Source organism: Pleurodeles waltl, chromosome 4_1, assembly GCF_031143425.1.
Source record: "Pleurodeles waltl isolate 20211129_DDA chromosome 4_1, aPleWal1.hap1.20221129, whole genome shotgun sequence".
NCBI lineage: Eukaryota > Metazoa > Chordata > Amphibia > Caudata > Salamandridae > Pleurodeles > Pleurodeles waltl.
The window spans coordinates 231,620,646-231,647,554 of record NC_090442.1 but is presented as its reverse complement, the minus strand read 5'-3'; the positions used below and the strand labels follow the sequence as shown (position 1 = coordinate 231,647,554).

The 26,909-nt window shown below is 46.4% G+C and overlaps 1 protein-coding gene across 2 annotated transcripts in view; it reads left to right on the top strand.

Moving 5' to 3' along the window:
• Positions 1-26,909, top strand: part of IPO8 (importin 8) — a 650,601-nt gene that overhangs the window by 549,144 nt on the left and 74,548 nt on the right. Inside the window, exon 23 of one of the 2 annotated variants that reach the window (XM_069228192.1) lies at positions 11,638-11,844. In XM_069228192.1, coding sequence (XP_069084293.1) covers positions 11,638-11,844 — 207 coding nt within the window. The remainder of the gene's footprint in view (positions 1-11,637; positions 11,845-26,909) is intronic. The other variant, XM_069228193.1, reaches the window with a different exon arrangement.

Genomic DNA, 26,909 nt, shown 5'->3' with positions numbered 1-26,909 from the left:
CTCTACTGTCTGTCCTTTTCACCCAGTGTATGGTCACAGAGTTGTCACTTTCCCTTACGATTTCACAGATGTGGGTCCCACTGTGTGACAATTCTCCTGTCCACTAGTGCCGGCGGAGGTGGTGGGCAGTTCATCGTCTAGGCTAGTGTCGGTGGCTCCTTGTTGTGCCGCAGTGTCCCTCCTGGTGTTGAGGACTTCCTTCAGCACCCCTACGATGGTGCCCAGGGTGGAATTGATGGATCTGAGTTGCTCCCTGAAGCCCAAATACTGTTCCTCCTGCAGCCGCTGGGCCTCCTGAAACTTGGCCAGTACCATTGCCATTGTCTCCTGGGAATGATGGTACGCTCCCATGATGTTGGAGAGGGCCTTGTGGAGAGTGGGTTCCCTGGGCTTGTCCTCCCCCTGTTTCACAGCAGCCCTCCCAGTTCCCCTGTTTCCCTGGGCCTCTGTCCCCTGAACGGTGTGCCCACTGCCACTGCCCCCAGGTCCCTGTTGTTGTTGGGGTGGTGGGTTAGCCTGGGTTCCCTGTAGTGGTGGACACACTTCTGATTGACGTGTCCTGGGGACAGGTATGGGCCTGCAGTGGGTGGGTGCTGCACTGGTGTTTCCAGAGGGGGCAAGCTCTGTGGTGGCCTGTGCCAGTGTGAGGGGAACCGACTGTCCCGAGGTCCCAGATGGGCTGGGCTTGTCGCCTAGATCCAGTTGGACAGAGCTGCTGTCATCACTGTGGGACTTTTCTGTTGGTGGTGTGGACATGGCTGGACCCTCATGTGCAGTGACGTTGGGTAGGGGTCCTGCAGGGGTGTGAAAGCATGATTATTGCATCTGTATGTGGCATGGTGTGCAATGGGTGGGTGACCGTGTACCCCAGTGCTTGCATTCCTGTGTGGGACATTGTGTGATGATGGTTTAGGGGGGTGTATGGGTATGTGCATTGGCCATGCATTGGTGATGGGTGTCCATACTTTGGTGTTGCATGCAGGGCTTGGTGTTGGGATGTGTGGTTTGTGATATTGGGACATTTGTGAGGAGTAGGATTGATGGGGGTGAGGGCGAGGGTGGGGGTATGTGATGGCATGCAGGCAGGGTGGGGGATATAGTAGTCAAGGTTTGACTTACCAGAGTCCATTCCTCCAGATACTCCTTCGAGGCCCTCAGGATGCAGAATCACCAAAACTTGCTCCTCCCATGTTGTCAGTTGTGGGGGAGGAGGTAGGGGTCCTCCGCCAGTCCTCTGTACCGCAAGGTGGTGTCTGGATACCACGGAACGCACCTTCCCCCGTAGGTCGTTCCACCTCTTCCTGATGTCATCCCTATTTCTTGGGTGCTGTCCCACTGCGTTGACCCTGTCCACTATTCTGCGCCATATCTCCATCTTCCTAGCTATGGAGGTGTGCTGCACCTGTGATCCGAATAGCTGTGGCTCTACCCGGATGATTTCCTCCACCATGACCCTGAGCTCCTCCTCAGAGAACCTGGGGTGTCTGCCGTGCCATGGGGTGGTGTGGGTGATGTGTGGGGTGGTGTGTGTTGTGAGATGTGGGGTGATATTTAGTGGTGTGTTGTGTGGGGTGCTTGGATGTTATGTGGGTGATGGTGTTGTGTGCCTGTGGATGCTTGTTTGTAGATTGTAGTCTCTCTCTCTGGCCTTCTTTCAGAATTTTGGTCGTAGGGGTTTGTGGGTGTGTGTTTTATATTGTATTGGGTGTGTGGGAGTGGTGTGTGTATGTGTATCAGGTGTGTGTATTTGGAATTGTCCAATGTGGATGTGTTTTGTAAGTGTGTGTGTATTTTGAGCGCGGCGGTGTGTACCGCCAATGGAATACCGCGGTTGAAAGACCGCCGCGTGGATTCGTGGGTCATGATAGTGTGGGCGTATTCCTGTTGGCGTGACGGTGGAGGTCTTGTTATCGCCAGTTTATCACTGACCTTTGGTGTGGCGGACTTGTGTGGGTGTCTGAATTTTGGCGGATTCCGAGCTGTGGTTCATAATGGCCATGGCGGAATTGTGTTGGCGGTTTTCTGCACGGTGGTAAGCGGCTTTTACCGCCAATGTTGTAATGACCCCCAGAGTCTTTCTCCACAAAGGAGATCCTCGTCTCGTCAGCTCTAGTTTTCGCCACATTAGATACCTCTAACAACTGATTCACACAGACTGTGACTGGAGATGTTTTATGTCACAACGGTTGTTTTAAAGCACATCTTCAGGTCCGGTCCAAAGTGCTTAACTTACCTATTAATTGCCAACATTTCTAGTGCCATCATGTTGACTGAGCCATGCTGGTTATCAAGGCTCCCACTGATACAATTTGGTTAAAATTAATTCATATGGACTTTGTGGCTGTTCCTCTGCTGACAGTTTTCGATTCTTTAACCAGTATGGATACTACAACCATCTCTCATCCAAGTGCCACCTACATGTTACTCACTTAGGAGGATATTCCCAGTGAATGAAAAGGGTCATCCTCTATTATTCACCCTAGTCCAAATACGATACCACACTGATCTGATTTTTACAGCCTTGTTTACAAACTGTCCCCAAATTACATAAGACTTCTGGGTTTTGAATATCATTTGACACGATCTCAAAATAGAATTTGTCTTTAAGTCGTCTTTAGGCCTCTCATAAAGGAGCATAATAAACATAAAAACCTTAAATGGGTATATTTTAAGGCTTCTTCAAAAAATGGCCATTGAACCATTGCCCAAAGCAGTTCATATTTCTCTTCAAGATTTGTCCTTGTACAGAAAGTCACCTCTTGATGTTCTGCAGTCCATCAAAGGTAACATTCCTAGAGATGGCGGACACTTACTTTCATGCACTCATAAATCTAAATACAAAGCAAAAGGTTTCTTGGTTTCATGGTCAGTGGACAACATTTCCAGTCCTCTGTACTTCCTTTTGTTCTTCGTTCAACACTCAGTCTTTACCAAATGGTTACTTCTAGTGTACGCAGATCTACAATGGCAGCATATTTACAGTGGCAAAGGATTTGGGTGTTGCCTTACTTGGACCACTGATTTATCAAAAGCCCGTCTTCCGAACACACATCAATCTATGAGCATCACCATAGCTCTCCTCCAGATACTGGAGATGCTGGGTCTCAAGCTAAAATAAAACAATATCAGTGCTCAACCCATTTCAAGAGATTGTACTTCTAGGTCCTCACAGCTGCACGTCTACTCATCTCAAGAAAAAGGTGACAAGCAAACATTGTTAGTGCAGGTGATCAGCAATCAAACACCGACTTCAGTACGCGGGTACAAAGCCCTGTTGGGGATATGATATCATCTGAACTTATTCTAATTCTAGACTTTCCACCTACAAATATGTCCTTTTTCTTGAGCAACTCGATGGAAAGTAGAGGCAGAACCCAGATCACTGGGTAACAAGGACTTTGCGGCCCCGAAAGCTAGGCAAGTTTTCATATGATAGATGAGCTGACCAGAATATTTAATCTCACCACATATGCTTCACTCCAAGGCTGTAGTCTTCCAGTCCATGATCTGTCTATTAGCTTACTCTGGTGCCTAGAATACGCACAGCTTCATATCACTATCCTGGAACTGAGGATGGTGTGTTTGTCACAAAACATGTTCCTACCCTGCTTAGTCAGGACATGTTCTAGAGCACCTATCCATCTATCAATTTTGGCTAAAAAGGACTGGGTTTATTTAGATATTACAAATTGCCTACATTTCTGTATTGACAGAGCAAAGTAATTCAGAAATTCAGATTAAATTGTTCAGTGTGAGCAGTGCAGCAAAGGTTCTGTTCTAAGGGGGTTATTGCCTGTTGCATTTCAGCATGTATCACTTTATGCCTCAGAAAATTGAGTAGATTTTTCAGAAGCAACATTCTGATCCATTCCCCAAGGGGCATGAGTGCAACAGCTGCAGTCTACCTAGGACTGCCAGTTGATAAAATCTGTAAGGCAGCAATAAGAATATTGACTGGCAGTTTGTGAAACATTGGTACCTTGATGCCTAAAAGGTATTAGAAAAGCCAGTTGGACAAGTGGTTCTGGACGGCTTGTTCAATTAAGATTAGCCTGCGTTTGTTAATGCCTGTTATAAATGTGCTGGTATGGTACTCAGTATTCAAGCATGAGAATCAGTGATTAGTCCAGTGTTTGAGAAGCAAACGTTAAATAGTCCAGTGTTTGAGAAGAAAATGCTCCCAAAGCCAATCACACGACCATTCATTGTCTAAGTAACAAAGCTCACATAAGAGGTCCAAACATGGCTCCCCATCATCTATCACTACCACCAATCAGAGTCACACAACACCCAGGGTACCGCCAGGCTGCAGTCTCGTTCTCAGAGTTTGGAACTATTTCAGATGCTGCTCACAATGCACTTTGAATACTCCGGGTCATCAACAGCAACACAACTTCTAGAGCGCACAATGGTCCCTGACAGACTATTTGGTACTGCACCAAATCCCTGTGGTATGCCTTTGGACTGCAGGGGTGCATGGCAGCCTCCAGTCAGATTACAAGCCAGTGGATCTGCCCTCATGTCAGCCAATGCCAACTGCCTCCTGGGGACGTATTAGCATGGGTTGTGGTACTGAGTGGTGGACATCTTGCAAGTTGTCCCTGTTGACATCAGGCTATCCCTGCAATGCCTCTGTACAAATGGCTAGGACGCAGCAAATTAGTCCATATGTTCTGGCCTGGACGCTATTGACTGTCTGGATAGGGCAGTCGAAACCTTGTGGTACTTTGGCACCATACCTAGATTTGCTCCACAGGCTTCTTAAATGATGTCTATCAATCACCGAGGAACTTGCCTTTTGATGGCTATCACCTTTTTGGAGCAAAGGAGGATTCAACTTTGAAGATTTTTAAGGAGAACAAGGTCACAGCTGATTCACTAGGTCTGCTGGTTCAGCAGTTCCCCTAGCAGTTCTGCCTCTTTTGTGGCTTCGACAGCAGAGGCAACACCAGATTATAACTCAATAGCAACAGACCTCTCAGTACCTTAGAGGTAGAGGCAGGGAACTAGGCAGACAGGGTCCAGGCTTCCAGGGGCAACGATCTAAGCAGACCCCAGCCTCCCCCTTCAACAACTGCTGTTAAAACTGCTTTAAGTCACCCTTGGCAGCACACGATCGCCAGGTGGGAGGTTGCATCACCTTTCACATCCCCAGGTGGAGGAGGATTACATCTGACCAATGGGTGCTCCAGTTGTGCAGCACAGCTCCCCTTCACCTGACCCATCCTGGATACAATGCTCTTCCAAGCCTTCCCTCTGCCTCAGCAAGTACAGAACATTCAGGCTATGATATTGATGTTTCAGCCTTTTGCCTGGATTTTAGTGAGAGTAGGTTTCTGGGCCTTTTACCCTCTTATATCTTGCTAGTAGACAATGGCAGGTAGTGAGTAGAATCTGAAGTCTCACTGGGCTCAACACCATTGAGGTAAAAGATCTGCAGTGTTGGCTGCTCCACCACTGCTGGACCTGCTGTAGACCCCTCTCCTTACCCCAACAGGAGTTGACCATCATCACACCTGCATGGGTGCTGGGTTGGGAGATCATGTGGGGGAGGTGGAGATCCAAGGTCTCTGGTCTACGGTGTAGGCTTGCCTCCACATCACTTTTTATGGAGTCTCAAGTGATTTGCTTTCAGAGAGAGAGTGTTCCTCAATAAAATCATAGAGGAACGGGTGCAGGTCCTGACGCACAACACCTATGCCATGTGACGATGTGGGGTTTTGTGTATTGTGCCACGAGGCTCTATGTCCTTGGAAGTAGCTGAATGCTCAGGGCATCTCTATGGTCGCCAAACACCTGGCATGATCTCTAAATGCCAGAGTGGACAAACTTAGCCTTTGTTGCCTAGCAGATAAAAGATTTAACCACAATTTCACCAATGCAGAGCGACACAACACCACCTACCAACCTGTGAGGGAATTCCTATTAAAAAGTCCTGAGGGGTCGGAGCTAGCCGTGATCTAAAATGGCTGCATACTAATGTCACACTGTACCCTGCCTTACAATCCTTCTTGAACCTGCTGCCTATTTCAATTTTGTACGGCCAAAATGCTGCCGAGCCCCCAACACATCAAGTTGCGGTACAACGCCCTTCTAAGAAGAATCACTGAGCTTTGTCCTGGGAGACCGACATAGAGCTGCCGAGACCTCTGTGGTGCTGCTGCCTGCTGGGCCGTGGCGCGGGGTGGAGTGAGACCTCTGGCTTGGTGTTGCTGCCGTGAGGTAGCATAGGCTGGTCTTGCTGCACCCACATAGGCTGCTGGCTGCTGGCTGCGAGCTGGCGTCACACGGAGGCACCAGACGGCCTACAGTGGATGCCCCCACCTCCCAAACCACCAAGACCACAGATTGCTGAGGAGCCCGGACAAAGTGCACTTCAGAGACCCTGGGCAGCGAAGGTGAGAAGGAAGGGAGCGAGAAGCGACTTTGCTGCTGCCTGCATTCCGAGGCCGGTGGAATGTGGGCTTGTGGTGCCCCTTAGGCCAGAGATTCACCAAGGGCAGTGCAAACACTGGGCAGTGACTCACAGTGCCTTGAACTTGCCTGATCCCTCTGACAGCCTGATCTGGCTTGGGATTGGCCCCAGCATCACCCATAGACTGCAGCAGTAACTATTTCCAAAAGTCTCTGCGCAGGTGAATACTGTGGGCCCTGTAAATTGCCTGCTCTGCTTGGAGTTCCAGTTACCGTTACCTGCACCTACCATTGCGCCAGCCTTCCTGATATAAACTGCCGCTCTAGCAAGAGGTATCCGTTCTTCTCCATAGTGGAATGGAGTGCTGTGAGCCCAGAATGGATGGGCAGCAGTCAAAACGCAACAAAAACTAAAATTTGACGGCCGTACAGTGACAAAGCCCAGCTCAGTTATATGGTCATGACCCTGAATACTAGGAGGTATGATCCTCTAATAAGTACCCAGCTTTATACTGTCAGGCCGCTCTGAGATCCCTCATTGGGGTACAGGGTGGGATCTTTACAAGCAGTGATCACGTGAGTATACAAGATCAGATCTTACAGTAGATGATTTAGGTAGTGCCCTAATTTTCCGCAGGCTAACAAGTGCTTAGGAGACAGGGTATTGGAGTACGGCAGAAGTGCGTATCCCCTGGCCCCCCTCGCCCGGAGTATGTTCCACATATTTGTCGCATTGAGGGGAAATGTTGGGATTTGGGGGGGGCGTGTTGACACTGTCAGTTGGAGTGCAACATAGTGTGGGTGGGGAGTGAGAGTGATAACAAAATACCGTTGTCTTTAGCTAAATTGCTAGATTTCTGCCAGTGGTCGATGAAGGACGACACATTAACATATGCAAATCGTTGGGGAGATGCTTGAGGATCAAGTGTGTGGAGCGACACTGCGCTATACGTGTGTGGTGCTGATTTGATTCTTAACGTGGAACATTAGGGTATTAAATGACTATAAGAAATTAAGGAAAGTGGCGCCATACCTTCAATGGCACACAATTGATATAGCTATATTTCAGGAGACTCACCTACCCCTGGGGAACAAAATACTAACATCATGTAAATTGCAAGGCCAGTTTAGCGCTGCAGGTTTTACCAGGCATGCAAGAGGGGTATTTATATGGACCTTCAGCAGTTCAGGTGTCACGCTGCGTTAGGTAGATGTTGACTCAGTGGGAGGTATGCACTTGCACACAACAGCAAAGATGACCTATTCTTCTTAGTGGTAGAGTTATAAGGTCCTAATTACGACGACCCCCAATCCTACTATTCACTGCAGGCACACCTAACCCAGTGGTTAGGTATGTGGCAGATATGGGGCAGTGACTTCAGTTGTGTATTATCCTCAGAACTGGACCGATCCAGGAGCCCAAGCCAGAGACCATCAGCTGCGGCATGAGCCATTACTGATATAGCAACGCAAGCTGGCATCATTGACGTTTGATGCCATTGCTCCCCAGACAGTCCAGGTTGCACGCATTACTCCTCCGTCCATGTCATTTACGCACATATAGATTTTTGGCTGATATCCAGTGCGCTACTATAGCAAGTAGGCAGATGTGGACCTCTCCTGCAGACATTCGGACCATTCCCCAGTTCTGTGGTAAGTGCTCCCTTCATGTGGTGTTTCCCTCCGTACTCCCTGCTGGACTCGTCTTTCAGATAGGATCTACGTATAGCCATAGGAGATTTCTTCAGCACCAATTTGGGGTCGGTCGACAAATTTGCGACCATATGGGAAGCCTTTAAAGTTTACATTCAAGGTATTACCCCTTCAAAACATGAAATGGCTTACCAGTGAGCAAAGGGAGAGGCTAATGGCACATTAGATCCTGGGGAGGCACGGTTTATGATGAGGGACATGCCGGCAGGAAGGGCACCGGAAACAGACAGCCTTACGGTGGCCTTTTATAAAGCCTACCACGATATCCTAATACCACACCTAGTGACCTTGTTCACAGAGATGGCCAAGAATGGCATAATGCCCTCCCACTATGAGAGAAGCTCTGCTAGTCACGATTTTAAAACCATGTAAACCGGCAGATGAGTGTTAATCCTACTGCCCACTGTCCTTTCTGAAAGAGGACACAAAGCTATGGGCCAAAATAATTGCTAATTGGTTGACACCGATACTGCCTGATGTGGTGGGAATGGAGAACACAGATTTCATCCTGGGCCTTTCCCTGACACATAATCTCTGAACCATTTTTGGTGTAGCGCAAACTGATGTCAGCTGTGTAGCAATATTTATGGATGTAGAAAAAGCATTCGATTCAGTGGCATGGGGTATTATGCGTGTGGTACTAAAAAGGATTGGATTTAGAGAGGTTTTTCTTCAGCTGGTAAATGTGCTCTATACGCAACCTATGCCACAAGTGCTCACTAACGGGATTGTTTCATACCCCATTGATATTGGTAGGGCACCCGCCAGGGATGTCCACTTTCCCCTCTGCTATACGCTTTGGTGGCAGAACTGCTTGCATGTACGTTGAGGGAATTTCATTCTCAATGTGGGCTCATTTACCCTGGGCATAGGCTTATTATCTCCACCTATGCTGATGATACCTTGCTTTATGCACGTAACCCGGATCTCATTCTCTCCCCGATCCTGCAGGAGGTGACATTGTTTGGAGGCTACTCCAGCTACCGGATTAACTGGGAAAAGTCTCTTGTGTTCCCACTCACACCAGCAACGTTACCGGTGCATGGAATTTCCATTGCAATGAACCACTGACGCTGTCCGATATTTGGGAATCTTTGTGCACATTGACCCTGAAATTGTATTACTAGAAAAATATGGTACAGTTCTACACAAATTGACGGCCACTGTTAACTGTTGGATAAAATTGCCCCTCTCCCTGGTAGGTCAAGTTGCAGTTATGAAAATGGTGGTGCTCCCCCTGTTCTTGTTCCTCTTTATGAAAATTCTGCTGCTGCTAACGCAGTCCATGTGGTCCACACTATGTGCATCGATGATCTGATTGGCATTTGGTCGGGAAGCAACCACAGGTTTGCTGGGACTCCTAACACTGTCATATGTTATAGGGGATTGGGTGCGCCTGATCTTAAGACCTATTATAATGCGGCACAAAGCAGCATGGCACACTATTGGATTCACAGGCCACAAGACCTGCTGCACTTGCAGATGGAGCTTGTCGCAGCTGTCCTTGCTGCAGTTTCATTTCCGTAGGCCTAGGTGTAGGTTCCTTGTCTATGACTCCCTGAAAGTCACGGGTAACTCTTGGCACCACCTACTGTACCAGCAAGCCGGAGCAATTTTATGCTCCCCGCTCATCCATTTAAACAGCTGTTTATGGTTCCCGCTGGGACAGGATAGGGACGCAGTGGGTGCTCTGATCTCCTTAGACGTACAGACTATAGAGGATTTCTTTGAAGACTGGATAATGCATAGTGGGGACAAGGGACAGACGCTTGCAGCAGCCCCTACTTCATTAATGTGCTTTTACTACCACAGAGCTAGACATACCATGAGAGAGTTGATGGGTGGAGATCTGCAACATTTCATAGAACTGCCAGCATTGTCCTCCGTCTTACAGACACCCACTCCCACACTCATAATATTCAGGCACCATGCTTATGCCCAAGGAAGCCCACAGGCCCGGCCTTACTAAAGCTTGGTTAGACTGCCAAAGAGATTTACAGCTCACTATCAGTGACGCCGAATGGCAATATTGCTGTTCAGTCACAATCGATCTATCTTAACGGTAGGCACAGACTTGTACACTTCAAATACATTAACAGAGTGTATTACATCCTAGTTAGACAACTCAATATGGTCTGAGAGACAATGCACAATGCTTGCGCTTCAGGGCAGATGAAGTGGGGTCTATGCCTTTAGCAAGCCACTGCCAAGGGGTTTACAGTTTCCGGGGGGGAGGTGTTTTCTGTCTTGGAGGACATACTGGGGCTTTCCATACCAAGGGACCTATTGTTAGCTCTGCTAGGATATGACAGGGATATTCCACAGTCAGCGCGATGTCTTGTGGGCATTGGTCTGCTCTTAGTGAAGTGGAGGGTTGTGATTTGATAGGCTTGCGGGCCCACCCCACTACTGAAGGAATGGCCCACAGACATCGCTCATTGTAAAATAAACTCAGATACTTATAGAGAGCTGCTCTCCATGTGTAGCACACCACAAGGCATCTGGCAACCATATAGATCTTATTTTTACTGCCACACCAAAACAGACCCTGACAGTGTCAGAACAGAATTGTCAATCGAGAGCGGGCCATAGTTCTGTGCTAAGAACGATAGGCATACATACTATAGAACAGGTTTTATTGTTGTTCCAACCCTACTATATGACCATGGTCAAAATACAACTTGGAATGGAAATCACTATGAATGACAAAAATAATTTCTAATGCATGTAATTGATGTTGTACCCCAGATTCTGGCGCTAACGCTCTCTGGGACACTCACTGGTATATCTCCTCCACAGTGATATAGCATTGACAATCATTCGTACCTGACCTCTGTTTCTTTTGTTGAATAATGTGTACTGCCTACCCTTTGGATGTCCTGGCAAAGTACATGAAACAACTGTACTTGTTGAAAAATCAATAAAATAAATGTAAAAAAAAAAATGTCTCCGGATCTAGTCTTGCCCCTGGGAGTATTCACAAGGTGAGAGACCTTCCGTGAGATAGTCTGTACCAGAAAGGCATGACCAAAGGTAAATGACTTGTCAGAAATAGCATTTACGCTTTGTGTATTTCAGAAACATTTTTATATTCTTTTATGTCTATCCGTAATGTAGGTATTACTTTTGCATTTAATGAGCAGAAATCTTTTCAAATAGAACCATGACCACTTATCTATTGCTTTTCCTTATTTAATTGTCAGCAGCAGGTACATCATTGTTGTTTCGAATTATATTTTTTGTTAATTTTTAGTTTCTTCTAGATGCTCATTTGGCAGGTACCATACAAATCAGTGCCTAATGCATATGAATTGATTTTATTTTTGCCTAAGAAAGCAATGAGATTATAAGGGGAGGCATGGATGGGATGAATGGATGGATTTGTGTAATGTTCTGTATTTAAGAGAGAGATAGAGAGAGAGCGATAGAGAGAGAGGTGATATAAGTATAATACCTATAACAAAAGCGTGTTAAGATATGAATAGTTGTCTTTACCTATTATGCTTCTAGAAGAGATCCCAAGTGATGAAGAAGAGACAAACCCGCTGCCCCAGGCGATGCAGGAGAATCAGAGTGCTGATGTAGAAGATGAAGATGATGATGATGATGACTGGGATGATGATGCTTTGGAAGAAACCGCTTTGGAAGGATTCAGCACTCCACTTGACTGCGATAATAGTGTGGATGAGTACCAGTTTTTTACACAGGCCCTTTTAGGTAAGCAGAAGTTCATCTGACTTAAATTTTCTTTCAGAAATAAGTTAATCCAAACTATGTATCCATATTTTCCTCCTGTATTGCAGCAACCCTGCTGAGTGTCACTGCAAGTGACCATATTATCAGATCTTACCCTCACCTGTTATCCTGTAAAAATTGTGATCCAACAGTTGTGTGGTAGCTTACAAAATTTATTAATTAGGCCGTCAGACCCTTAAGATGATCCATTGGCTCTCTATCAGTGCTTCAGTTCTTCATCTCTGTGCCTCACCATGGGTCGTAAATCTTACTCCAGCACTGCTTATTATCGGGCCCTGCTATCTGCAGCCTGATGATAATAATGTAAAATAAACACAGCCTTCCCTAAACGGTAAAAGGAAAAATTTGACTATGTGCTTTTTAAAAAAAAGAACTCAAGACTGTGAGCTGCTCTGAAGGTGTCTAGGAGCTACTTGTAGCTTGCGATCAACTGGTTGGGAACACCTGCTCTATTAAATTGAGCAAGGAAGAGAGAAAAGGTTGACAAAAAAGAGGATAAGAAAAAAGGAAAGAAAGTGAAGATTGTAGTTAAGTATCTAGATTCATCCCATACATCCAGGCCCCCGCCCCCTGATCAACACAGAACCCTACCCTAACACCAGGAGGCACCCCATCGCTTAGTAACCTTCGCTTTATTATTTCCCCGGAATGGATCACTCCTATTTTAATTTTCTATGTGCTTAACTAATCTTACTATGTCCTTTTTCAGTCATCCTTGTTAATTCACAAAAAAGGGATTTTTGATGTCGCACTTCTGCTACATTTCGGTGTCATTTGATGTACCTTTAAAAATGGCCCTAATTCCATTAGAAACTGTTAATGTACCCACATTTTGATGTTGGTGTTATTTTGGGGCAGGTTTCCCATGTCTTGTACAACCATTGGTTTGCCCAAGAATAGTCTGTATTGTCCAAAACTGAGCCAGCATTGTTATAGCTGCTACTGATACAATCTGGACTGGCTGCACACCAGTCGGTTTTCGAACCCACTAGCATACAGACATGATCAGTGCACTAATCGGAATTAGAAATCTCCCTGGACTGTAACCCATACGCAACCCACCATGCAATACGGCAAAGAAAATGTTTTCTGGTAATGACCAGTCCCACAAGATGAATTTAGGGGCACAGTGGAACTCCAAACCCTCATTTGTGAATGCATGAATGAATCAATCAATCATAGCATTTGTAAAGCGCACTACTCACCCGTGAGGTTCTCAAGGCACTATGGGCAGGGGGTGCTGCTACTGCTCCAACTGCCAGGTCTTTAGGTGTCTCCTGAAGGTTAGCAGGTCCTGTGTCTGTCGCAGGTGGATAGGAAGGGTGTTCCACGTCTTGGCGGTGAGGCGGGAGAACGATCTGCCACCAGCGGGCGTTCTGTGGATGCGCGGAATGGTGGCAAGGGCAAGGTCAGCAGAGCAAAGCTGGCTGGCTGGGGTGTAGAAGGTGAGTTGTCTGTTGAGGTATTCTGGTCCGGCGTTGTGCAGTGCTTATTGAGCATGGGTGAGGAGCTTGAACTTGATTCTCTTGTTGATGGGGAGCCAGTGCAGGTCTCGCAGGTGGGCTGTGATGTGGCTGTGGCGGGTGATGTCCAGGATGTGGTGTGCGGAGGCGTTTTATATGTGTTGCAGTCTTTTCTGGAGCTTGGCCATGGTTCCTGCGTAGAGGGCATTGCCGTAGTCCAGTCTGCTGCTTACGAGGGCTTGGGTGACCGTCCTTCTGGTTCCGGTGGGAATCCATCTGTAGATCTTCCGAAGCATGCGAAGAGTGTTGAAGCAGGATGAAGAGACTGCTGCGTCATTGATAGCGATAAGTCCAGGATGAAGTCCAGGATGAACCCCAGGTTGCGTGCGTGGTCGGTGGGTGTCGGTGCGGTTTCCAGTGTGGCGGGCCACCAGGATTCGTCTCAGGGAGAGGGGGTCAAGCAGAGGCTGAGGACCTCAGTCTTGTTAGAGTTAAGTTTCAGGCAGCTGTTCTTCATCCATTCGCCGATGACCTTCATTCCTTTGTGGAGGTTGGTTTTGGCGGTGGTGGGGGTCCTTGGTGAGGGAGAGGATTAGCTGAGTGTCATTGGCATATGAAAATTGTGTGATCTGGCGATGTTTGCGAGAGGTGTCATGTAAACGTTAAAGAGGGTCGGGCTGAGGGATGACCGTTTGGGTACGCCGCAAATGATCTTGGTGGCTTCAGAGCGGAATGGAGGGAGGCGGACTCTCTGAGTTCTGCCGGTGAGGAAGGAGGTGATCCAGTCCAAGGCTCCCTGCGTCACTGAGGCGTGCGCGTAGGGTGTGGTGGCAGACGGTGTCGAAGGCGGCAGAGAGGTCCAGGATGATGAGGGCTGCGGTTTCGCCATTGTCAAGTAGGGTCCTGATGTCGTCGGTGGTGGCGATGAGGCCGGTTGCAGTGCTGTGGTTGCTTTGGAATCCGGATTGGGACGAGTCCAGAGTGTTGTCCTCCTCGAGGAAGAGGGTCAGTTGTCTGTTGACAATCTTCTCAATGACTTTTGCTGGGAAGGGGAGCAGGGAGATGGGCTGGAAGTTCTTGAGGTCCTTTGGGTCCTGAATGACACACTCAAAATAGCACTAAGAAAGGAGACATATTTTTAAATGTTTGTTTAGAATTTCTAACCCAGTGCTTAAAATGTGAATGATAACCACATGCAATGCGAAAAGGAATGCAACAAAGCATGTCACACTTGGCGAAAACAGCAAGTACGTTTCTAACATGGTTATTGAGTTCTTAGCGTCCGAACACCCTGAAGCTATTTGTAAGCACTATGCTAATTTTACCTAAAGCATTAAATAGTGTATGAGTTTCTAAAGATGAATCGCACTGCATACCTGTGTTTTCATTGTAACACAGCAAGTCAACTGTTTCTTATGACACCTTGCTCAGGCTGGCAAATAAACAGCGACAGGCTGAAGGCCACTTTTCTCTGTCCCCAATTGCGCCTCCGACTGAAGTTGGTCAATGCTGCAAACTGGCCTGACCTCTGTTGTAATAGTCTGTGTGAAGTCCTTCTATAACTAGGATTCGATACTTGAGTTTTATAGTAGCAGAATTCTTATTTTGTATCATGTTATGAAAACTAATTTAGCACTTCAGCCACCAAAGAACAAACAAGACTAAATCATCATAGCAACAAATGTGTAATGTCGATTCACATATTCAGTATATGCACTGATAGCTAAAAGAAAAAGGAAAGTCAGCTTAGATAGTAAAGGGTGCAAGATAATATGTCAGCTTAGGCAGTAAGTAGGCATAATAGTTAGGTTTCTACACGTCTTGAAAACTTTCCACTTTCTATGAAAGAGACAAGAGAGTCAGAGGACATGTGTAGAATGAAAACAGAATAGCCTGCAAGGGATAAACCATGCAAATAGAAGAACTTGAACACGAGTTCCCACAGTGTACTGAAGACTACCAATAGTTAATGTAGCACCTTGCAGAATTTTCAGATACCTATGTTCTGCTGCGATCACAGAACATTCTGAAACTTATCCATGAGATATGCATCTCTGACCTTGCTAATCCATCTCAAAACCTTTTAGTATTTCTGTACAAGAGCAAACCCAAAAATGAAAGTGCACCACCTTTTCAGTAAAGTCCCTTGGGCAGATCGCTGCAGATCCTTTAGACTTTTTTTTTATGTTCCATGGAAGATACTACTGTCTACGTAATACTTTGAATGCCATCCTAGCAGCTTATGTGGATAGTCCTCGTGAAATACTCTTTCATGAATTTGATCCCGTAACTTATCCCGGAATTGCCCAACTCATGTTTTCCCCTGCCCTGTCTACACTTTCAATTATGTTAACTATAAATTAGTCCTGTATGCTGCGGGTTGTTTTTGATGTGTCTCCAAAGGCTGTCAGCGGTTTTCTTGAGCCCTCTCCACCCTCTGAGTTCTCCTTTCATGCTGAAGGGTGCGGGGATGCTCATCGGAGGAACTTGTATGTCCTTCTCAGTTCTTTCCATATCTATAAATAGAACCTGTCTCAAAGGTTTGCTTAGTTGCTCAGGTCTCCCTTCCAGCCACTCCTGATAGGTTTAAGTTGTTTCAAAGTGGAAAGTTCTTCACCACACTTGATGTTTATACATCTGGTGGATACTTCTAACTACAGGTTACTCACCTTTAGCATATCTCTGTACGCTGAACTGGATGCAGAGATTTTTTCAGCTTGCTCCACTGCTCCGCAGTGACTCTCCACTGTCCTGGATGTGACGGTGCAGAACCACATATTAGCTCCACCCTTGTGAACAGACTACAGTTCCTTTCTTTCTGTGCCCTTTGATGCTTATCCAGACCTCCACTTTGTCAGTCTTCTGACAACAACTTAAATTTCTTTTAATTGTATTAGGGAAGATGTCTCCACTGAAGGTAACATGATTTCCACTGTGCCAATACCTCAGTAAGCAGAAGTTGGTCACAGACCCGCACAATTTGTGTGTATGGTGCTTGGGCAGTGGTCATGTCTAGAAGAGTGTGACAAATGATGTCCCCTCATGCACCAAAAGGTGATCTGGGAGTCTGGGGAGAAACTTCATAGTCTAGCATAAGAAGATGTTGCAGCATAAGCATAGGTCTTGCTGCAAGTTGTGTGCCTCTCAGAACTTATTCAAGAGCCTGGTCTCGAATTTAGTCCTGTTCCTGCTCAAAGACTTCCAGTAATTCAAAGTCAAAACTGTGCCAGAAAAGCCTAGGACTTGACCCCATCCTGCACTCAAAATCAGTCAAGAAGGAGGAAAGGTATCAATCGGATAGTCCTCTCCGTTATCATCTGTTACGCATTGGCTATAAAGCTTCCTCTAGAAGGCCTGAGGACCGTCTCCACCAGAGTATAGACTGCTATAAGTCATTTCGACATGGAGTTCCCATCCTGGATATTTGTCAGACAGCAATGTGAATATCAGTGCACACATTCACAAAGCACTTCAGCCTCGACAGTCGGGTAAATTGAGATGGGCATTTTGCCTGCTCTGTCTTTCTAGAATTTTTAGTTTTAGCATTTAAATAAACCCACTTCCTTGTGTGGTACTGCTTTGGTATCTATTCACGAGGTGAGGAATCTACAATTAGAAGTATCTATCAAAATAACATGTTACTTACATTTGGTAACACTCCTTCTGGTGGATACTCTAACTACAGATTTCTCACTTCCCCTGTACCTTTCTGTTCTGTGGTATGGTCTCTTCCATCTCAAAACATCCCAGTCAAGGAATCCGCACACTGGTTTGTTCAGTTTGCTGATGGGCTCTGTGTCTCAGAATGCCAAAGGCTTAATGAAAGAAACTAACATCATTGCAATGAATGGAGCTTATTTGCAACTCCTTTCATCACTTCCGGAAACTAACGACTTTGACATGAACAAGGCGCCACATACCTGCATGCAGGAACACTGCTTTTAAGTTACCCAGATCCAGTCTCACAGCTGGGGAAATTCAAAGGTGATGAATCAGCAGTTAGATAGACTATCTACCAGTAAGAGCGCTACCAAAGTTAAATAACTTTTTCTTTTTTTAGCAAAGCATCCTATGCCTGAAAGACTTGTGGTACCAGCATCGGAAGTCACTCCTCATGCCTTCTCAACAAACCTTCCAAATAGGGAGTCCAGAGTTGATGCCTTGGCAAAGGGAACGTTCTCTTCAGCTTGTTCAAGATCCTTGAATGTAGTGTGCTTTCTGGGTAGGTACATGCTTTAAGGAGTATTGACTCAAAGATTTTGCAAGCTGTCCAATGATCTTTGACCCTTGCTGGCTCAAACAATACGTGATTACTGGACGCTACAAAGTATGTCTTGTGTGCTGGCTTAGACATCACAGATTATTTTTCTTTCTTGGCATTTATTGGTGCATGTGTTTAGCTTGGAAGACTCCCCAGGATGAGAGAAACCATATTTTCAGAATCTGTACATGCATCCTTCATGGACATGCCTTTTGTTGACTCCAGTTTTTTTGGAGAGAAGGCTGATTCAGCACTCAAATGGTAGGAGGCAAGTGTCCTTCGGCCGCTTTTCTCCTGCCATCCATTTCAGCTGTTTCACTCACAGTAAAGAAAATTTAGAGGTATTTGAGGGGGCTAGCTTACAGACAATGCAAACCCTCCCAACCTGGGCAGCATCAGCAGACCCAGTCCTTTCGAGGCAGAAGGTGTAGCGGCAACTGAACCCATGCGCCGCAGCGGGGACAGCATTCCTCTCACTATATCTCCTGGTCTGCAGCTACTGCGAAGCATCTTTATTTTGCCATCGGTGGCTGAGGCCCAGCTAGTAGGAGGCAGAATACAACATTTCCAGATGGACCTGCACATCAGAGTGATTCTCGGGGGATTGTTCTGCAATTTTGCTGTAAGAAATCATCCTGCTTGCCGAGGGTACCATAGAGTGGGTACCTAATTGGGAGAGAGGAAAGGGTGCTATTCCCACTATTAACTCCTACTGAAGGAGGAGAGATGCCTGAGGCCTCTACAGGATCTCTGACAAACTTTCTGATGAAAGACAAATTCAAAATGCACTTCCTGTCTCATTCTCCCTGAGGAGAGTGGATGCTGCTCCGATTCTTACATGACATGTATCCATTAAGCAGTCTGCACATGCTTTTCCTATGGTAATCAGTTGGGTTGGAACACTTCCAATTTGCCGTGCTCCCCTTCAACCTTACCATAGCCGACCTGGTGGTCACAAAAAGGATGGCAGTGGCAGTGATTGCTGCTTTGGATATTGGAGTACATGTGCTCCGGTATCTTGCCGACTGGCTGCTCAAGATGGACTCACTGCAGTCCTTCACATGTCACTTTCGTACTACGGCCAAATACCTGAAATACCTAGGGTTTTCCATCAACGTGCTAAAGTCCTACCAGACCTGCACATAGAGGATCCCTTTCATAGGGGGCATCCTGGACACCGTGGCCTTCAAGGCCTTTCTTGTACCTCAACAAGTCTGGGACATTCAGGATATGAGTCTTATGTTTCAACTCAGTCCTGGGCCTTGGTAAGGAGGAACATGAGGCGTCTTGGAGTTTACCCAGATGACATAATCCGTGAACTTGTGGTTTCAATGGAACAAGCACACAAAGCTCTCTGCAACACAGGTCCAGCCTACCTCAACGACAGACTCACCTTCCACACTCCCACACGCCATCTTCGCTCCGCCAGCCTCGCTCTCGCCACCATCACCCGCATACGCCGCACCACCGCCAGAGGAAGATCCTTCTCACACCTCACCGCCAAGACCTGGAACTCGTTACCGCTCCATCCACGCGGGACCCAGGACCTCCTGACGTTCAGGAGATGCCTCAAAACGTGGCTCTTCGACCAGTAACATCCCCCCCAACGCCTTGAGACCCTAACGGATGAGTAGTGTGCTTTATAAATATACTGATTGATTGATTGAGGGCTGCCATTCCTATTCATTCCAGATTTTGCAATTGACTGTTTAGGACCTTCAGTGGTGGCAGACCTGACATGAATCATGCCACTCTGTCCTCCTCTCCCAGACCTCATGGTTGTGACAGATGCATCACTGCTGGGTTGAGAGGTAACCTGGGGCCTGTGGAGAGCCAGGCCCACATCAGGCTTCCGGAGTTCCATCTAGCACTGAAAGCATTCCTGACATCTATCAAGGGGAGGGTGATGCAGGTCATCACCGACCACACAGCTGCCATGTTGTACTGTAACAAGCAGGGCCAAGTGGTCCAGAGTCCTGTGCCAGGCCGCAGTACATCTCTGGATGTGGATGCACCAGCAGAACATCTATCTGGAGCCACTCATCTAGCTGGGATCCATGAATGCTGAGCAGACATCCGCTGGTGGAATACAAGTGGCCAGGGACATTTTCATCAGTGGGGCGTACCTTGGTTAGATCCGTTATCCACTGCTGAGAGTGTGCATTGTCAAAATTACTGTAGACTGGAGTTTCCTCCAGGAAGGTCAGAGGGAGATACAATCTGACTCTTACGGGTCCCTGCCTCAAGTGCTAAGGAAAGTTAAGGCTTATCTGACTGCCATTTTTGTTTACCCTCTTTATGTAAATCACCTATTGTGATCATTTTATTAAAGGTTGGACTCGCATGTTACTGTTCAAGCTATTCATTACACCATATGAGACTTGAACATACTGTTGAAATTTCTTATTTGCACATCTTTTGAGCCATTTCACAGCTGTTAACTGTGACTGATGATCATAATGGTTTTCCTGATTATCGCCTCTGCTTGCAATGTGAGTGTATTTCAGGTGTCCCTGGTGCCAACCCCCCTACACCATCTCCTTGCGGTAAAAATTTGCGCTGAGACTCAGGCAGTCTTTCTGCCTAAAGTTGTGTCATCTTTTCATGTCAACCAATCTTATCACTCTGCAAACGTTTTTTGCTCCACTTCACCCTACAAAAGAAGAGAGGATTCGTCGGCTTGACCCTAAGAGGGCTTTGAGTTTCTACTCTCAACGCACAAAAAAAGATGGGGACGATGAGCTCTTTGTAGAGCAAAAAATGGGAAGGCGGTGCATAAAGGATCCAATCAAGATGTATAGTCCTCTACATCAAAATCCGCTGTGTGCTGGTCCAGAACACCTCCTAAAGGCCTGCGGGAGCATTCCACCAAGGCCACATCTGCTGCAACCTCATTGGCAAGGGAGATGCTGGTTCTGGATATCTGGCAGGATCCAACATTGATATTGATGCATATGTTCATGAAATACCTCTTTCTTGACAGCCATGTCCGAAGGGATAGCCAATATGCCCAGTTGGTCCTGCAAGACTTTGTAATCTGAGTCCACTCTTCAGACCGTCTACTTTGGTAGGTAGAGCTGTGGTATATCTTTTAAAGGTGAGAAATATGCTGTATCCATCAGAAAAACAAGTTTTATTTCCTTCTGCAATGCTCTTTCTGGTGGAAAACTATCTAACTGCAGATTTCTCACTGCACTATTGACTATCTTATCATATATTAAGGTTCAGACTAGATTTTGGCACCATGTTGCCTAAAATTTGTTGGATTGCCCTGCATTTGAGAGCATGGAAGGAGAAAGATTAAGAAACTCACATGGGTGCACAGACATGATTTTTATATGTGTGTCTGCTCCTTCATGGCCATGGTAGTATGGAGTTACTGCAGCGCCACCTGTTGATACACTCGAGCATTGCTGAAAAATTCTCAGGATCCAGTTTTGCGCTTGGGGATATTTTAAAGTTGCAGAATTTGCATTCATGGAAGTATCCATCAAAATGAGCATTACGGCAGGTAAGTAACTTGTTTGGTGCTGCTGATAATTTCCACCTGATATCAGGTGTGTAACACTGTAGAAGATAGTTGTAGACTCCTCTGAGTAGGTCTTATGTTGTCCAGTCATTTCTTTTAGGTTGTGATCTAAAATTCTGTGTTATGTCACTTTGTAATAGCTTTCTAAACCGAGTAATAAGAAGGCCCCTTCCCTGCAGGATGAGCAAAGTGCATTCCTGAATATCCTGGCTGTTTTCCCTTCCCAGACAGTCATAGAGTTTCCTATTCACTTACCAATGAACTGGAGCAGAACTTTAATAGTGAGCATAATTATTAAACAAAAAAGTACAAGCATTGCAAAAATTTCATTTTATCGAAGTCATTCATTTTATGTCTTAGCTCTTGCTGATCCCTCTATGTGAGTAACAACGGTGAGGCAGGTACCCTCTAACCCTTTTGACCAGGGTAGTAAATGCAAGTAAATTAATGGTCAATGCAAGTGGGAAGTAACCTAGACTTCCACGGTAATTTAGTGATGAAATAATTCTAAGTATACAAAACATTTTTTGTTTGTAATATCAATAGTGATTTATTGCATTATGCATCTTTTTTTATTTTATTTTTATCATGTTATTGTAGGCTCAAGGTTATGCTTGTCTAAATAGCTGTTCCTAATTAAAAGCAGTGAAAGTGAAAATTGTGCAGAGAAGTGAAGGTGATATATACAATATGTACAGCAGGTGGTTTAAGAATATTATAGACTTCTAACGGCTCTGTCAGTCCAGGAAGCCCTGAAGTCACATAAGATTTCTTTACAGTTTTATATTCCACACTCAAAGATATGTCGACTTTGCGACCCAATTGCCGAAACAAATCAAAGGTGGGTCATCATCAGGACTGGGAAAATTCAGGTCGGTAGCACCTAAGATCCAGTGTAGAAATACAATCTGGTGGTCTGGGACATCTTCGTGTTGAGTAGTTAACTGAACCCCGAAGACGTGGAGTACTCTGGTCTGGGGGTCCAATTCAATTGGTCTTGTGTTCAGTTTTGTGTCTGCAGGGTCATACAAGCACTGTGAGCCTTTCACAAATGTAGTCTGGAGCTCACGATATTGTTCAGATTACATCTGAGGGGTAAATTCTAGTGGCCAGGGCGAGTTATCAGGGATCTCCCGGCTCCGTACAATTAAGTGTGAAGTATTGTATCCAAATCTAGGAAGTCTAGGTTACTTCACCCTTGCATTGACCATTAATTTACTTGTGATCCCTCTATGTGAGCACTGTTACGAGAGGTGGAAAGTTTTCATCATAAGCATTTGGGTACTATGTTCCACACTTCCATATTTGTGATATTTTCCTGAGTAATCTCTACCCAAGTCCTTTTTAAGGTGATGGCCTACATCCCTCTGTTCTCATATTGGCTACAATACAGAATTACTTTGGTAATTTTCAGGCCCTGTCATTACCTACTAACTCAAAACCCCTCAACACCTAGGCAGATTTGTGACCTCTGAGAATTCACTAACATTCCGAGTAGTCTGCTTGGAAAGCGACTCGAGCTGCAGTGTTCAGGTTTACTGCTGAGACAGTTGAGTAACTGTTCCTATTCTGTCTCCAGTGGAAAACGTTGCACAGGGTAAATGGAGACTTGTGTGCAAATGTGCACTTTCTTTTAGCCTTCTGTGGGGAGAAAATGTTTGCTCCCATACATAAGCAAGTCCGGGGAAGGATCCATTTAATTTTGCATCCTTCAAGGGAAATTACACCTCCTTGTGTTGGTCTAAATCTTAGACCATTTCTTTGATGGAGCGCAGAAGGAGAGGAGTGCTTAAATTACAACAACCTTCATTTCTGATGGATACATCTAAGCAAGATTCCTCACTTGCAAATTTCTCCCAGATTCAACCCAGAGACTTTTTCAGCAACACTCCTTCACACCAGTAGGTGGTGATGTGAGGCTCTGCACTCACTCCATACTGCCCCAGAAGTGAGGTTGTTGAGCTGCATAAAACACGTTTCCAGAGCTCCGCACCCAACTTTGTCATTTTTAAAATGACTTCAAAAGCTTTTCACACTGTGCTAGGGAATGATATCCCAACTGAAGACAATGGGATTCACGCTGTGGCAAGACTGGAAGAAGCAGATATTTGAAGTTATTGAGGTGTGCTCTTGGTGCTTGGGCTGTGGCTTTGACTTCAGGGTCCTGATTTAGTGGGTACGGCAGACGGGTACACTGTCATAAATTATTCGAGTAGCCTGTATGCCTTATTACAAGTGGATTATATTTTAATGCTCTAGTAATAAGGTGTGCAGCATATCAAATAGGTGTGATGGAGTACCCATCGGCCAAACTATAAATCATATCCTAAGTCTTGTGGCCCGTGTACTCTAGTGCAGTGTTTTCCAACCTTTTCACTTCTGTGGACCACCACTTTATCATTACTGGAACCTGGGAACCCCCACTGAATCATTATTGGAAGCTGGGGACCCTCTACTGAGTCATTACTGAAAGCTGGGTACGTAATCTGTTAATATTATTTAATTTTCAAAGCAGTCGAGGACCTCCTGAGGAGACTTCGCAGAACCCCAGGGGTCGCCAGACCACAGGTTGGGAACCAATGCTCTAGTGCACACCAATGGTGATTCGAGACCAGCTGTGATACTGTACACCAAAGAACATAAGAAGTAGTTGTGCTCATTGGCCCCTCACAAATTTTTATGCTTGGTGCTAGTCACAAGGCCTTTCACGTGACTGTTTGCACTTCCAGCCCTAAATCTTCAGGTAAGTCAAAGACAAAGCCCAAGTGCAAGCACAATAGGTCCCGGCAAAAGTCATAGAGAAGGCTGTCAACAGACAACTAACCCGCTTCCTCGAGGAGAACCGCACCCTGGACCCTTCCCAATCCGGATTCCGCAGCAACCACAGCACTGAAACCGTCCTTATTGCCACCACCAACATCAGAACCATACTGGACAGAGGCGAAACCGCTGCCCTAATCCTCCTGGACCTCTCGGCCGCGTTCAGCACTGTCTGCCACCACACCCTACGGTCACGCCTCAGCAATGCTGGAATCAGCGACAGAGCCCTGGACTGGGTCACCTCCTTTCTCACCGGCAGAACCTAGATAGTCCGCCTTCCCCCCTTCCGCTCAGAGGAGACTCAAATCATCTGCGGCGTACCCCAGGGTTCGTCCCTCAGCCCAACCCTCTTCAACGTCTACATGGCCCCGCTCGCTAACATCGCCCGATCCCACAACCTCAACAACATCTTATATGCCAATGATACCCAGCTGATCCTCTCCCTCACCAAGGACTCCACCAAGACCTACCTCCACGAAGGAATGAAGGCCATCGCCGAATGGATGAAGAGCAGCTGCCTCAGATTCAATTCCGACAAGACGGAAGTCCTCATCATTGGCCCCACCCCCTCCACATGGGATGACTCCTGGTGGCCTGCCACTCTCAGAACTGCTTCGACTCCCACCGACTACACACCCAACCTAGGATTCATCTTGGACCCCTCACTATACATGACCCAGCAAGTCAACGCCATCTCCTCCTCCTGCTTCAACACACTCCGCATTCTCTGAAAGATCTACAAATGGATACCCACCGAAACCACAAGAACAGTCACCCAAGCCCTCGTAAGCCGCAAGCTGGACTACGGCAATGCCCTCTATGCAGGAGCCACGGCCAAACTCCAGAGGAGGCTGCAAAGCATCCAGAACGCCTCTGCACTCCTCATCCTGGACATCCCCTGCCACTGCCACATCAGACCACCTGAAAACCCTGCACTGGCTCCCAGTCAACAAGATTCACCTTCAAACTCCTCACCTATGCTCACAAAGCACTGCACAACACCGGACCAGAATACCTCAACAGACGACTCTCCTTCTACACCCCAACCCGGCATCTCTGCTCCGCCGACCTCGCAACCGTCCCACACGTCCGCAGAACTACAACCGGCAGTAGATCATTCTCGCACCTCGCCGCCAAAGCGTGGAACACTCTTCCCACCCACCTGCGCCAGACCAAAGACCTCCTTACCTTCAGGAAACTTCTCAAGACCTGGCTGTTCAAGCAGTAGCAGCACCTCCCCCCCTTCAGCGCCTTGAGACCCTCACGGGTACGTAGTGCGCTTTACAGATTCCTGATTAATTGATTGATTGAAAGGTTAAGCAGGGCTAGGTAGACCCCTTCCCGTCACTTATTCCCAAGAGGAGGTTCCAGGGCATCAGATTTCAATTTGCATCCTTTCACTAGCTACAGAAACAATGCCTTACCTTGTCACTACATGCCCAGAGTTCCCTGGGATATCAACCCTGCAGCAAATTGTGCCCTTCAAAGAGGCCGTGCTGCAAATCTTTAGTGTTTTCTGGCTCTCCCGGTATACCTTCAGGCTCAACAGAACCTCAAGTTCCTTCAGTTGGGTTACTGTCAGCCGGTCATCCTTAAATGTAGTCTGTTTCCATGGGACCGGCAACCTGGCCTATACCTACCAAGGTACAGACTTTCACCTTATTTTGCACAGTAGATGACCTAGTGCTAAGGCCACTGTTGGAGCCAGAAACAACATTGACTTGAGCTTAGGCAGTGTCCTCCTCTGAGAATATAAAAGTGTAACGGTTGTTATGTAACCTGTTGCTTTTACAACTAACAGAGACTCCATTCTTCTTTTTGGTTCTAATAAGGATCCTTTACCATACCAGGGATCATCTCAGGATACTGATGATGCTGATGATGGAGGTGACTTGCTTCTCTCTTGTTATGCTGATGATGCCTTATACCGTGACTTAAAAACACCACAGTAGGCTGGATACCTCCTCTGAAACAGAGCTTGACTTGTTACATGAGCCACCCCAGAGGAAATGCCTCTTTCTTCACGGTGGTCGGTCATGAAGTAGCTGGTGCACTAGGTTTGTAGCTGCTCTCAATTGAGACAAAGATAACTGTTCTAATGAAGATTCTCCTACCTGGCTTAGCAGTTTTGGAGGCCTTGATCCCATTAATTGATGCCTTCTTGGATGCCTTGATGGCTATTTGATTGGAAACATGTTCTTGTCCACCCAAAGCCAGACAACACAGATTTGTGCCTGTTGATCCTGATGTTCTCATAGCGCACCCTACTCCAGAGAGTCTCACTGTATACAGTTCTACCAGTAAAGTTAATCCGAACTCATTTCTGACAGATGTGTACTCCACAAGGGTTGATGCTTTTAGCAACTAAATGTTTTCTTCTGCCAGTTTGGCACTGTGGTCTATAAACAAAGTCTATTAAGCAGTTATGCATATTTCTTGTGGGCCAGAGAGCTCCTACTGGCAGTCACAGAAGAACCATGCTGTGAAATATGCCTTCAGTGCAGGCTTAGACACCACAGATTGCGTTTGCAGAGCAGTTGGTACCAGTGCTGTGTCCCACAGACACACCAGGATGAAGTTGAATGGATTTGCTGGCAATTTGCAGGCATCACTGATGGTCTTTCTCTTTGATAGTTGTCAATTTCTTGGGGAGAAGCCGGACTCCACACAGGAATGGTTTGAAGATAGCAGGGAAACCGCATGCTCCTTCAGACTTTTAAGTTGTACAAAATAATCCCTCTATTCTTCCTGGATATTAAGGGGCTACTCCAGGGGAGTTGTTCTTTTAGAGAACAACCCTCTCGGCCAATGATGCAGCAGACTGCCCAGTCCTTTTGAGGCCATGGACACAGCGTTAGCAGAAGATTTACAGATCAGCAGGGCCAACAGTCCCCCAACTGCTCCATCCCTGCTGCAGCAGTCACTAAACTGCTTAAGTTAATCCTCAGCGGCA